At 35.6% G+C, this 14,494-nt stretch overlaps 1 protein-coding gene and 1 non-coding gene across 2 annotated transcripts; one reads left to right on the top strand and one right to left on the bottom strand.

Annotated features, from left to right (window-relative positions):
- The first annotated feature begins 5,098 nt into the window (after window positions 1–5,098).
- Window positions 5,099–5,205, top strand: LOC139996788 (U6atac minor spliceosomal RNA). The gene has a single exon (XR_011802366.1). It is a non-coding gene; the product is annotated as a U6atac minor spliceosomal RNA (small nuclear RNA).
- Window positions 5,206–11,473: 6,268 nt separating this feature from the next.
- LOC141445933 (dynein axonemal heavy chain 17-like) lies at window positions 11,474–13,598 on the bottom strand. Its single transcript, XM_074112144.1, has 2 exons — window positions 13,359–13,598; window positions 11,474–11,680 (listed from the first exon to the last, which is right to left on the bottom strand). Exons 1-2 carry the CDS (start codon window positions 13,566–13,568, stop codon window positions 11,474–11,476), a joined length of 417 nt encoding a protein of 138 aa, XP_073968245.1. The 5' UTR covers window positions 13,569–13,598.
- Between the last annotated feature and the right edge of the window lie 896 nt (window positions 13,599–14,494).

Raw genomic sequence — 14,494 nt, 5'->3', positions numbered from 1 at the left:
GAGTGTTGGTATCATTTTTCGAAACACAGTATTATTTTATGCAAGATAATATTTATGTAAAAGAAGAAGTACAGCGCTTCTCTACGCAAGATTACAGTTCTTTTTCTCTTTTCTTTTTATTTATTTATTTGAATTTTTACAATTTGTCCAGAAGGACATTTGGTAAAATATATCTTAGCGAATAAAAAAAAAAAAAAAATAAAAATAAAAATATAGCATGTAGGTGGCTACCCCCAGCGGGGTACCATCTTCTTGTTTGCTAGATTATATCCTTTATCGAGTTCTGCACGAGCAGTTGAGCTAAGAGGACGTGTGAATCACTGCTTCCGTAAGTGCGACAAGTGGGGAAAACAATGCAATAAATACCACCTATTAGGCTATTAAACAACGGCGAAACATATGTTATAAACGGAGCTGTAAATACAACAAACACAAACCAATCAACATACGAAAAGCATGATTGCTCAGATATAAATGAAACAGAAATGGAAACTACACAAATGAACGACGAAAGGAATAACACCAACATCGATCTATCACACTAGAACGAAAGTTGGAAGGTCGTAACTCCCAACAAAAAACGAAAAATAACATCAAACACAAATGCTAGGAGGGCTGCAGAAACAGAAAGGCAACAATGGCTCCAAGGAATTCCACTCTAAAACTCCTTCAGCGCACTGCCACAGGAGTAGGAATCAGACCAAACAGAAATACCAAAAATACACAACGCCAAACCACCACCAATATACATAGGTGCACAGATAATAGACCCCCTCAGCGAACTGCTAAACATCACGGCAGGCAATGAGAACTACAGCATTAAACAACTAAAGCTGGACCAAGTAAAAGTGCAAACCAACACCCCCGAAACCTACAGAAGGGTGGTAAAAGTGCTAAAGGAAAAAAAAACGCCGGGTACCACACCTACCAGCTTAAAACCGAGAAAAGCTATAAGGCAGTAATCAGAGGACTACACCCAATGACAAACACAAGAAATATATGCGAGGAACTAGCCTAAATCGGACACCAGATAAGAGCAATAAATAATATAACTAGACACGACACTAAACAACCACTACCGCTATTTCTGATAGAGCTCGAACCTAAAAGCAATAACAAGGAAATGTTTGAAATCAAAAAAGTACTAAGCACAATAATCACAGTCGAACCACCCAGACATAAAAAAGACATGCCGTAATGCATGCGGTGCCAACAATACGGACATACAAAAAACTACTGCAACAGAAACTCGGCGTGCGTTAAATGCGCAGAAAAGCATTTAACAATGAACTGCCCGTACACAGGAAAAATAAACGACGTAAAGTGCTACAACTACAATGGAAACCACCCAGCAAGCTATAAAAGCTGTACAATCAGAAAACAACTTCAACGCAAACTCTTCCCGCCACTTTGAAGCAGGACATACAATAACTATCACACACAACAGGATAGCGCAGAAACCGAGACACCAACAAACGTACAGCACGTAATGAATATCAACCACAATAATACCAATACCTCTAGTACCCGAAGCTACGCGCAAGTAACCAAACAAACAACATCCCTAGACAAACAAAACCAAAACAATAACACCAACGACGCTACAGAAATCAAAGAACTACTAAAGAAAATTATCAAAAACACTGAAATGCTAACAAAAATGATAAACGAACAAAATGGAGGCCTCAGACAGCAAACGCAACAAATCACAACCATGTTACAACTACTTACAAACATGTTAAGCAAAAAATAAAAAACGGACATGCTCAAAATAGCAGCCTGGAACTCTAACCGCCTACAACAAAAGGCCCTAGAAACCAAAACATTCTTATATCACAAAAACATCGACATATCACTCGTATCAGAAACGCGCTTCACCACAAAAAGTTACATAAAAATACCGCACTACACCATATAGGATACCAAGCATCCCTCAGGAAAAGCACACGGAGGGACCGCAATAATAATAAGAAACGATATCAAGCACCACCTACACAGCCAAGTTAGTAAGGAATATTTACAAGCAACCACCGTTACTGTACAATCGAGCAGCAACTATTTACAGCTGTCAGCGATATATATATACCACCGAGACACAAACTAACAGCACAAATGTGGAATGAGTACTTTCAACAATTAGGCGACAAGTATATAGCAGTAGGAGACTAAAACTCAAAGCACACACTATGGGGATCAAGAATCACTACACCTAGAGGTAGAGTCCTGGAAAAATACATAAAAAAAAAAAATAACCTCAATCTATTATCCACAGGCAGACCGACATACTGGCCGACAGACCTGAGCAAAATCCCTGACCTACTTGAATTTTGCAGTTACAAAGGGACTAAATGGAAATAAAATAAATATAGCACCCAGCCTCGAGCTTAGCTCCGATCATACAGCCATAATAATTACATACAGAAAAAAGCCAATACTTTACAACAACTCAGAGACACTAAGCAACAAATCCACCAAATGGCAAATATTCAAAGAAATAATTGAGAGCAAAATCAACTGCATCATCCCACTGAAAACACCTGAACACATCGAAAGAGCAGTAACAACACTCACAGAAACTATACAAGAAGCAGCAAGGGCAACCACTATACCTGAATCAACCATTAGACAAACAAAAATAATTCCGCCAGACATCCTCGAAAAAGTTAGAGAAAAAAGAGAAGCGAAAGCAAAATGGCAAAAACATAGAACAAAAGAAAACAAAAAAACATCTAAACAAACTTGCAAAGGAAATAAAAGACAAAATAAAAGAACACAACAACAACGAGTTCACAAAGTTCATAGAGTCACTATCTGCACACGAGAACTAGAACTACTCACTACGGAAAGCCACAAAAAAAATAAAGAAGACAATAAAACTAGTCCCAGCAATCGGAAAAGCAGACAACACATGGGCAAGAAGCAACGAAGAGCAAGCTGAAGAATTTTCCAACCACCTATGCAACACATTTACACCACATAACATCAATAACAGCAATCTCAATTGTCATACGGACGAGGATGCGCCAACCACTAGTTCCGCAACTGACAAGCATTACACCATACCTAAAACAACAGCACAAGAAATTAGAAACATAATCGAAAAAACAAAAAACAATAAAACAACAGGAATGGATCTAATCAATGGTAAAATCTTGAAAAACCTTCCTCCAAAAGCGATACGACTAATAACCATAATTTACAATGCAATACTAAGAATCCGATACTATCCTAAACCATGGAAACTAGCACAGATCATAATGTTACCTAAACCAAGCAAAGATCCACACCAAACAGCATCCTATAGACCAATTTCACTACTTCCCGTGATCTCCAAAATACTAGAAAAAATAATATAAGCCCGATTAAAAACAATAATAGACAAGGAAAAACTAATACCAGACCAACAATTAGGATTCAGAAACAAACATTCCATTATAGAGCAAATGCACAGGCTCGTCCATGAAATAATAACAACACTCGAAAACAAACAATATTGCACAGTCCTCTTCATGGACATAGAGAAAGCTTTCGATAAAGTAAACCACGAAAGACTGCTACAAACAATCAAGAAACAATTCCCGGAGCAAATATACCAATTAATAAAATCATATCTAAGCAGCAGAACCTTCGTAAAAAAAATCAAAGACGCATACTCCGAAGTCAAAGACATTAAGGCAGGGGTTCTGCAAGGAAGCGTCTTAGGACCAATACTATACACCCTATACACGGCCAACATACCAACAACTACCAATAGCAAAATACTGACATTCGCGGACGACACAGCTATACCAGTCAGGCACATTACCCCTGTATCAGCAGTCACAATATTACAAAAACACATTCACACTGCGAAAGCAGATACCACCAACCATCTTCCTGAACGGCACGCAAATAATACGAACAAGGCAAGTCAAATGCCTAGGGCTACACATAGATACACAATTCACATGGAAACAGAATATCAAATCAATTATAGACAAAATACAGACAGCAAGGAGACAAATGCACTGGCTAACAAGTCAAAAATCCAAATTAAGCACAAAAAACAAGTTAAAAATATACAAAACAATCATAAAACCAATCTGGACGTACGGAATTCCACTATGGGGAACAGCAGCAATGAGCCATATAAGCAAAATTGAGACAATACAAGCTAAAATTCTTAGAACGATAGTAAACGCCTCATGGTACGTTAGAAACGAGGACATTCGGAAAGACCTGCGAATACCATCGGTCAAGGAGGAGATTGGCAGACTTGCAAGAAGGTACAGAGAAAGAATAGCAACCCACTCGAACCGGCTGGCAGCGGAAACGATCGACACAACAAGCATTGAAAGAAGATTATAAAGAAAACACCCAACAGATCTCATAAAGGATATAACCTAGCAAACACGAAGATGGTACACATGCCATATTTTTATTTTTATTTTTATTTTTTTATTCACTAAGATATAATATTTTACCAAATGTCCTTCTGGACAAATTGTAAAAAAAAATTTAAATAAATAAGAAAAAATCTTTCATACAGAAACTTTTTCATTTTGATGTTCAATATCTTGACTTATTAGAATTGTTCATACAATTCTAATTATTTTTAATCACCTTTATATTTCGTATTTTAACTGCTGTTACACGGTAATAAATATTTAATACGAAGCTGAATAAGAATGAGTACTAAAGCGGTAGAGTATACTTGAAGGTGATGTAGGTCGAATTTTGTTGTGGGGCCCCTAGCTACGATCGTTCAGTATTATGTTTGAAAACGATGCGTTGCGAGTTCGAATCTCGGCTTGGTGGATATATTTGATATATTTGCACCAAAGGGTGGAAGACTCTACATTTCTCATAAAACGGAACCGAAATATTTGTCATCAATAATATGCAAAGGCAAAGGGTAGTCTTTGCGTATTTAAACCAAGGTCCGACGATCACTCGCAGAAATATGTTAAAACATCACCACCCGATGTTCGTGGAGGTTTTAGCCGGTAAGAATCCGGCACTACCTTCTGCTACATGTGTTTCTCGCCCCACCACATGTTAGTGAAGAAGGTGTCTATGAAGATTTCCTCCACGTTAAAAAAAAAAAAAAAAAATTTTTTTGTAGTTTGAAAGGAGGTACGTTTTGCACTCCCCTAGCTAAGGATGAAACACATATATAAATAATAAAGCACTGTCGCCTTTCGGCGGCACTTGCCAGATTTTTTTTTTACGAAGCTGTCCGCACCTTCTGCGAGCAAGTTACGCTCCTAAAGAAGCGGGCAGAGAGTGAGAAAGAGAAAAACTCACACCCTTGTTGCGGCAACGCGGCGGAGGGTGATGGCGGTCAGGCAGCCTAGGGTCGCTCCACCCCGCCCCGCACGGACCATTATAACCCGTGCGGTTGGAGATTGGGACAACGGCCCCCCCCCCTAGCGTCAGATTAATCAACTAGGAAACTTATAGGATCGTCTCAGTAAATCATCTTACGAAAGAACAATGGACAGACTTCAATCGCGCCACCTGGGGCCACGAGCGTGAAAAACTGTTGTAAACAAAGGATGTAAATGATCGCGATTATTATGATTTTACGTTTTACGTTTTACGTTTACATTTAACATGATGTCATACACGTCATTCGTGTAATCGCTCGTGTAATATTTAGTAGTAATTCGTGCAATAAATCGTATAATCCAACAGCTGAAATATTAACACTAAGCTTAGCAGGCCTGGTGAAATAACCGGTTTCAAAGTTTATTTAAAAATTGCATATTCGTTGTTATTTCTTTTGATCGTCTAACTTTATGAAAATTCTTGTATTCTTAATAATTCTTATATGATAATTCTTGTATTATTTTCTAGGTTTACAGACATTTCGATTGCGTGGAATCTATGATAAAATATAATCTAATATAATACAATACACCACATATGTAGGAAGCTTCGAGACTAGAAAGTTTCAAAGGAGATGAATTTCGATATATATCAGTCTTAGAACTACTAAAGCAATCCATCAAAAACACTGAAATGCTAACAAAAATGATAAGCGAACAAAATGCAGTCCTCAGACACCAAACGCAACAAATCACAGCCATGTTGCAACTATTTACAAACATGTTAAGCAAAAAATAAAAATGGACATGCTTAAAATAGTAGCCTGGAACTCTAACGGCCTACAACAAAAGGCCCTAGAAACCAAAACATTCTTATATCACAAAAACATCGACATATCACTCGTATCAGAAACGCGCTTCACCACAAAAAGTTACATAAAAATACCGCACTACACCATATATGATACCAAGCATCCCTCAAGAAAAGCACACGGAAGGACCGCAAAAATAATTAGAAACGATATCAGGCACCACCTACACAGCCAAGTTAGTAAGGAATATTTACAAGCAACCACCGTTACTGTACAATCTAACAGCAACCATTTACAGCTGTCAGCGGTATATGTACCACCGAGACACAAAATTACACACAAATGTGGGAAGAGTACTTTCAACAATTAGGCGACAAGTATATCGCAGCGGGAGACTACAACTCCAAGCACACACTATGAGGATCAAGAATCACTACACCTGGAGGTAGAGTCCTGGTAAAATACATTTAAAAAAAAATAACCTCAATCTATTATCTACAGGAAGACCGACATACTGGCCGACAGACCTGAGCAAAATCCCTGACCTACTTAAATTTTGCAGTTACAAAGGGACTAAATGGAAATAAAATAAATATAGCACCCAGCCTCGAGCTTAGCTCCGATCATACACCCATAATAATTACATACAGAAAAAAGCCAATACTTTACAACAACTCAGAGACACTATGCAATAAATCCGCCAAATGGCAAACATTCAAAAAAATAATCGAGAGCAAAATCAACTGCAACATCCCATTGAAAACACCTGAACACATCGAAGAAGCAGTAACAACACTTACAGAAACAATACAAGAAGCAGCAAGGGCAACCACTTTATCACAATCAACCATTAGACAAACAAAAATAATTTTGCCAGACATCCCCGAAAAAATTAGAGAAAAAAGAAAAGCGAAAGCAAAATGGCAAAAACATAGAACAAAAGAAAACAAAAAACATCTAAACAAACTTGCAAAGGAAATAAAAAACAAAATAAAAGAACACAACAACAACGAGTTCACAAAGTTCATAGAGTCACTATCTGCACACGAGAACTAGAACTACTCACTACGGAAAGCCACAAAAAAAATAAAGAAGACAATAAAACTAGTCCCAGCAATCGGAAAAGCAGACAACACATGGGCAAGAAGCAACGAAGAGCAAGCTGAAGAATTTTCCAACCACCTATGCAACACATTTACACCACATAACATCAATAACAGCAATCTCAATTGTCATACGGACGAGGATGCGCCAACCACTAGTTCCGCAACTGACAAGCATTACACCATACCTGAAACAACAGCTCAAGTAATTAGAAACAGAATCGAAAAAAAAAAAGAAACAACAAAACATCAGGAACTGATCTAATCAATGGTAAAATCGTGAATAACCTTCTTCCAAAAGCGATAAGACCTACAACAATAATTTACAACGCAATAATAAGAATCGGCTACTTTCCTAATCCATGGAAAATAGCCCAGATCATAATGTTACCTAAACCAAACATGAGATCTGTTAGGTGTTTCCTTTTTAGTCTTCTTGCAATGTTTGTTGTTTTGATCGTTGCCGCTGCCAGCCGGTTCGTGTGTGTCTCTATTCATTCTCTGTATCTACCTGCGAGTCTGTTGATCTCCTCCTTGACCGTTGGTATTTACAGGTCTCTCCGAATGTCCTCGTTTCTAACGTACCATGGGGCGTTTACTATGGTTCTGAGTATTTTTGCTTGCATATTCACATCTTCATTTTCTGGCTTCATTGAAATTTAGTCGCAAAGAAACTTGAATAATTTTCAATTGCATGTTCTTGTTTGTTAAATCCATCCATCGTAGATTTCTCAACGTGCGATACAATCTTGCGATTTTTGCAGTTTTTAAATCATCGCTAATGTTACAATTTGGTTGTACGATGTCATGACACATGAATTATATTGACACGTATAATGTCAACTTTATAGCATGACAATGTACGAACGAAATGACATTAAGGAAGGACATAACTACAGATACACTTCAAGTCAATTTGTTTGTTTGCGTGATCGTAGAGGACATAGGCAGAAAAATATAATGTCCGGATAATAGAAGGTTTGCATAGTGGAACGTTCGGATACTAAAGGCTCCACTATACGACCAAATCAATCGTCGTCGAGTTTACCTGTGCCTGAGTTGCGATTGTCAATGAAAAAAAGAATAGTGATCTGCCTTCATCGCGATCATTTTCGCTACAACATCCCTTGCATGCACGTCGATTGTACAGATTGTCATGATCTTCCTTCTATCGCTTTCACTCAAATCTCCACAGAGAAGTACTATCAACCCATTTAGCTGATTAATTTGCTTTCGCTGATAATCTTTAAACGCATTCTCGAAACCTCTCTCTAATCTCATAAAGGCCATGTTTACTTCAGTAGTCTACCAGATTCGAGTTCCGCACAGCGCGAATCGAGCTCGATGATCGAAAATCCATTGTTCACTTGGTTTCTCGTCGTACGTAGCTACTGCCTGAGATATATGATGCCTTACCGATCTCTTCATCGCATCTGTTACGTTGTTCAACCAAACTTCCACCTAAAAAAATAATAGGGAAAATGAAATATGTTTTATGATAAATGATAAAAGTATTTGCATCAATGTTATTGACACTTCAAACTACTAGAAATTTTAGTTTTCTACTACGGATACATAAATCCAACTTGGTCCATCCATCTCTGCATACTCTGCCAATTTCGACCGGTAATTTTAAGTAACACTTAATTTCTTCCATATTCTTTTTTAAATTTTACTTTGCTTGGTAAAACGGCTGTTGTTTAGAAGACCCACTTCCAATAACTCTAACCTGCATACATGTTATCGAGGTCACCCTTCCGAGTGACCTTCTAAAGGTTTTAGTCACCACTCGTTGTTCGATAAAAAGTTATTAACAGAATAACCTAATTTCTTCAAAACGAAAATGGCAGACCCAGTGATTCTCGCATCTGGAAAATCTTACAACTGTTACAAGCGTATTACCTTTGATTAGCTAAATACTATTTATTTCGTATAATTCAATTTTGAATACCACGAGAGTAAAATGAGTATTGCCATCCATAAGTCAGTGAATTTTTGTATATACATATCTTTTATTTATATCCATTTTGTATCTTTTGTAATTTTTTTACGTTTTTTTTATTGCAAAAAGATTTAAGCACTTGGCTATCGCTTGTATCGTAAATTAGGGATTGTAAGAAGTATCTCAAAATCTTTCCAGATTTCTTTCAAATCCAAAACAATAAGAAGTTAAGCCACGGAGTGGAAGACTCACATTGCTAACCGCGTTAGTGAAAAAGCATATTGCCAGTAGAAAGTTCGAGTCAGTACGTGATACTGCTATACATGTATATACATGTATATATACACATATATTTGATTGCTTCGAACGTTCTATCTTTTGATTGTGCTGGTCGTTTGAAACCAAGTTTGTGTCTTGTTGAGATCTGTTTACTAAGGAACTCAATCAAAAAGAAGCGCGACGGATAATGAGAAACATATAAGACAATGCATAAAACATATAGACTCGACCTGTGGATTGCTTCTTTGTTCCACGTTTTAAACAGAGCAATCGTTACGGAACACGTGGAATTGTAACGATCTGCACTTGTCACTTTGTCCATCCGATTTCTCAACCCTTGCGTCAGGCTTGATCCTTACCGGTAACAAGATCGAAGTAGCGAAAAGCGTATTTGCATTTGGCTATCACGCACGATTAGACGACGAAGGCAGTGCCGGTAGTTACAAACGATCGTTCTATTCCAGCTCTAGTGATATCCGTGATGTATGTTAGGTTTGTATGTTACGACGAGTGTTAGGTTTTCTGGGTAAACCCTAATTTTTTCCCGTATGCCGACGTTGTCGGTAATATATACATATTCTGCTCTGTTTTACCGTCTGTTGTTTCTGCATTTGCGGGTTACATGGACATTTTGCGGCCGATGATATTGAGATAAGGAACGTAAGAGATTTGAAGAGATTTCAAGAGATAGTAATAAATTCCTCAATTGGATCTTTTATATTAATGTAAACATTTATATTCATTTAACGTCTGATTTTAGGTTAAAGTTTGGTTCAGTTTGCTAATCCTAGTCTAACCACGATTCGTATGAAATAAAACAATTACAGATCCAACATTTACTTTGTGTAACTTCTTAACATATTAAGTTTCTTTGGTTATTTAATATTATTATTATTATTTAAGTACTTCGTGATTTCTTAACATCACCGATCGACCCGGAATTTTCTTGATAATTGAAATCATCATATGGAATGATACCAAATGATTTCGTACCAAATGACAGCTTACGATCTTATACTCATCAACGCGTCAGTTTTCACACTCCGAGGTGGGAACTTTCACGATAATCGACTATTTCAAACAGGTATTCTTGGAAATATTGCTAACTGTTGACAATTTGAGTTTGTATCTTCAAAATTCAAAATGTCTGATTCAATCCACTGTACGATATATTTAAAGTAGCATTTATGTCTTGTATTTTTTTGTCCTATTTACTGCAAATGATGATGATGGATAAGTCACATATATTGTATGGGTGCATGTATTCCATGATTTTGACCATATCCAAGGAACCATGCAAGTGTCATAACGTAGATGCAACAGCCATCAATTCGTCAATTTTTTTCAGTCGACGCATCCGTCCTAGTTGCTCTTGCCCAGGTGATCTTGTTATCATCTTCCTTTACTTCTTTTCTCAAATTCTAAAAATATTTTGCAGTTTCCACCATCCTGGGATAAAAAAAAAAAAAACAAAATTCAAATAGTAATTCAGCAGTTATTACACATGTAGAAATAATGTATCCATCTAAGTTTGAGAATTGATTCTAAAATTGATAAACATTTATTTCAGATTGTTAATTTTGAAAATCTAAGTTCAAATGGCGCGTGAACAGTTATTTTACATAATAAGAAAAATGTATCAATTTAAACTTAAACGAATTGATACATACTATTTAGATTGTCACTGTCACTTTTGAGAATCTAAGTTCAAATTCACTAACAGCAGTCAGCAAAGCGCCTGAGACTGATTTTCTGAATTATCTGGTCCGAATAAAGAAATAAAGGACCACATACCGAAGCACGCATTGATGAGTACGAGCATGATGGACGCCTAATGCCTCGGAAATTAATTAATGCCTCAACTTGAAAATTTGACGTGACTGATATCTCATCATGCGCTATTATTTTGGTAGCAAATTCAGTTTCAAGATCGAGAAAGCGAATATGAGCGAAAAACGCATCTTTCCCATCGTTCCTTTTTTTTCGCAGGAAAAGGCAATAAGAATTATTTATAGCTATCGATGTTTTCTAACCATTGCTTAAAATATCAAGTAAATCTGCTGCGGAGATGAAATAAAACCTTGGGTAAATTAATCTCTTTGTTTCCAAGTAATCGGCTAACGCTTTCTCGCAGAAATTTAGTTGCACTTGCAGTTCTTCTAGTTTATCTAAAAGTTTAGGCCGGTTAGTTGCTTTGACGATATTCAAATTGCTCAACATTTCCTTCAGCAGTTTCTTAAAAATTGTTACACGTATCGTTATATTATGTTATAATGTCCTCAAATATGTTTGAAAAGATATTATTTAATGTGTTAATTTCTTTAAACAAATGCTTAATTTAATAAAATTGTGGCATACATAGATAATCTATACATGTATTATAATTTAATTGTAATGTAATTAGGTAATTTATATTTATAGAAAAGATGACTGTGTATTGCAGTACAATTGAAATGAAGGAAATTCGAAAATTGGAAATAAAGAAAACATTGAAAATTGGATTAGAAAACTTTCATCTTCAGGAAGAGTGCATTAGAAAATTAATCAAAAACGTGAGCACTGAATTGATAACTGTTGTTTTTTCTTTTGTCATATGGTTATACATGTATATTTATCTAATGACTCTGATTATTAATTAAAATTATTTCAAACCAGCATTGCCAGCCGGATAATACTCTGGTCCAACCTGTAATAATTACAGATGTAACCAATCTGAGTGGTTACATGAATGGTTACATGAGTTAAGTTTAGCTTGGACTATATAAAAATACATCCGCCTTCGTCAGAATGAAACGTAATCGTGACATAAATTGTATTCAAGTATTTTGCGAATATCTCGGAAACTGAAGCCGAGCGGCGGTTACATGTACAAAAAGAAAGATGTTCAGAATGTTGGTCTTGAGAACATATTTCACGATCATCAAAATCGGTGAACTCTTTTTGTTACGACGATCTTTGTTCGATCTGAATGACTTTAGCTAGAATTTTCTAAGATTTATGGTCGGTACTTGAGATTCTTAAGGGTACGCAATAAGAATGTGCGGACATCTGACTGCCATCCCGTCCGCGATGTGAGGCCCGGTTCAGGTAGAGAGTCGGCCGACGTAACACTTTTCTATATAATTACTATATTTAATTAGCTTGGTATTATTGCGTTTGATTGAAAGCTTATTACCTATGTATAGTATAATGTTAATTATATTAATATTATTAATAATATTAGAGGATAATATTATACCGTATATACATAATAATATTATACATACAGAAAAGCTTTGTCGAATCTTTAGATAAAAATAAACTTTAACGCGAAGAATTATTAAAGTTTATCGTTTCGTTGCTCTATAACATAATGTTCGTGGTTGTTTCTGATTCAACATCGCTTTCGTGAATGTATGGTTTCTCTAAAATTGTTTGTTCTTCTGTTGCATTAAATTCATTTATTAATCCATTTGCCAGGTTCATCTTTGGGACCTAAATTTCCTTTCTGTTATTTTTCAATTTCGTACAGATCGTCATCAAACATTCGACGTAAATTTTAGCCCCAACTCGTAACCCATTCATTCTTCCTTTTTATTTCTATAACATTATAGCTATCTCTCTCCTTAATGAGTTAGGTTCAGGTATGAGTTAGGTTAGGTTGTACCATATAAAAATGTTATAAAATTAAATTTATAGAAGCTTTCTGCCAATACCTTGGCAATATATTTCAAGGTCATTGAGATCCGTGCGCTTTTGTGTATAATTGAGGAACATGCTTAAAAAAATGCAAAGAAATGTATTTATTGTGTGAAAACATTTATAAAAGACACCTAAGTATATTTTTTTGAAAAGAAAGATTTTTCGTATTACGAATGAAATTATCAAAGAAAAGTACGGAAGATGTTAATAAACAGTTAATAGAAGTACATACTTTGAACTCCTTGTCAATTTTTTCAAACCGCTTGGTTTCTTCTGGAAGTTGGCTCCTAATATCTTCAGAGCCAATGAAAATGCTTTCGAGATAACCCCAAGCTCGTTGAACTTCGAACCATGCATTAATCACTGCATCTGCAGTGCTTAGTTTTCTCTGCCAGTCAAGAATTTCACCAAGAAAATATCCAACGAATTTCGAACCCAACATGTTTTGCAGTTGCACCTATTAAAAAGCAATAAGAAAGCGATATAGCACATTGTCATAAGTTAAATAAGTCAACACAAGCAAATATCAAATTATTGGAAAATAAGCGAATTAAATAGGGAACTAAAAATAATAAAATTAAAAAAATAGATGAAGAGGAATTTCTGAGGATACTAAAGTAAAACAAAACGAAATGTCATTAATATACAAGTAGATAAATCACGCTGTGGTGAAGATCAATGTAATAAAAAGTAAATCGGTACATATAATTTATAAATTAGATACTTACTAACATTGGATGAATTTTAATTTTTATAAAAAATTTTTATAAAATTAAAATTTATATGTATAATGAAATTTAATCTCTCTACACGATGCTGAGAAAAGTTACAGCATACTGTAGACGCTTACTATTAACGCAGAAAGTCTTAATAAATTGAATATAACAATAACGACAGTGACAAAAAAACTGTAACTAAAGAAATTTTACAAGATAACAAATAAAAAAATAGAAAGAAAGTTCATAAATTTTTGTATTGTTTTGTATTGTTTAGTTTATTGCGTATGTATTTTGTATTGTGTATTTTATTATTTTATTTCTTTGACGAAGAAATATCTTGAAACGGTACCTGATTGTCGTCCTCAAGGGTTTCAATAGTTTCCTCATCGATTTTAAGAATATTTAATTTCGTACGTTCGTGTATCTCTTTCCCAAATTCGAGCGTACTCCAAGTGTCGTTAAGTTGTTTTAGCACCTTTTCCATTGCCATTTCCTTCACTGACTTAGCAACAATATTTTTAACTTCTTCCTCATATTTGTGCAATTGTAACTTTAGCAAGTCTTCCAATGTTGTATTATCGGTCATGATAAATACCACCTACAGAATAATTAAATTCTATGATAAAACAATTACCTCTAATAATAAATA

Source organism: Bombus fervidus, chromosome 18 (assembly GCF_041682495.2).
Source record: "Bombus fervidus isolate BK054 chromosome 18, iyBomFerv1, whole genome shotgun sequence".
Lineage (NCBI taxonomy): Eukaryota > Metazoa > Arthropoda > Insecta > Hymenoptera > Apidae > Bombus > Bombus fervidus.
The sequence above is the reverse complement of the archived record's forward strand: the minus strand, read 5'-3'. Positions and strand labels throughout refer to the sequence as shown.

Bases quoted from the DNA above. Each gene is read 5' to 3' on its own strand.
- LOC141445933 (XM_074112144.1), bottom strand. From the start codon at position 13,568: ATGTTGGGTTCGAAATTCGTTGGATATTTTCTTGGTGAAATTCTTGAC. The intron at 11,681-13,358 runs GTATGTACTTCT...ACAATTTTTAAG, and splicing joins AAATTGACAAGGAGTTCAAA to AAACTGCTGAAGGAAATGTT.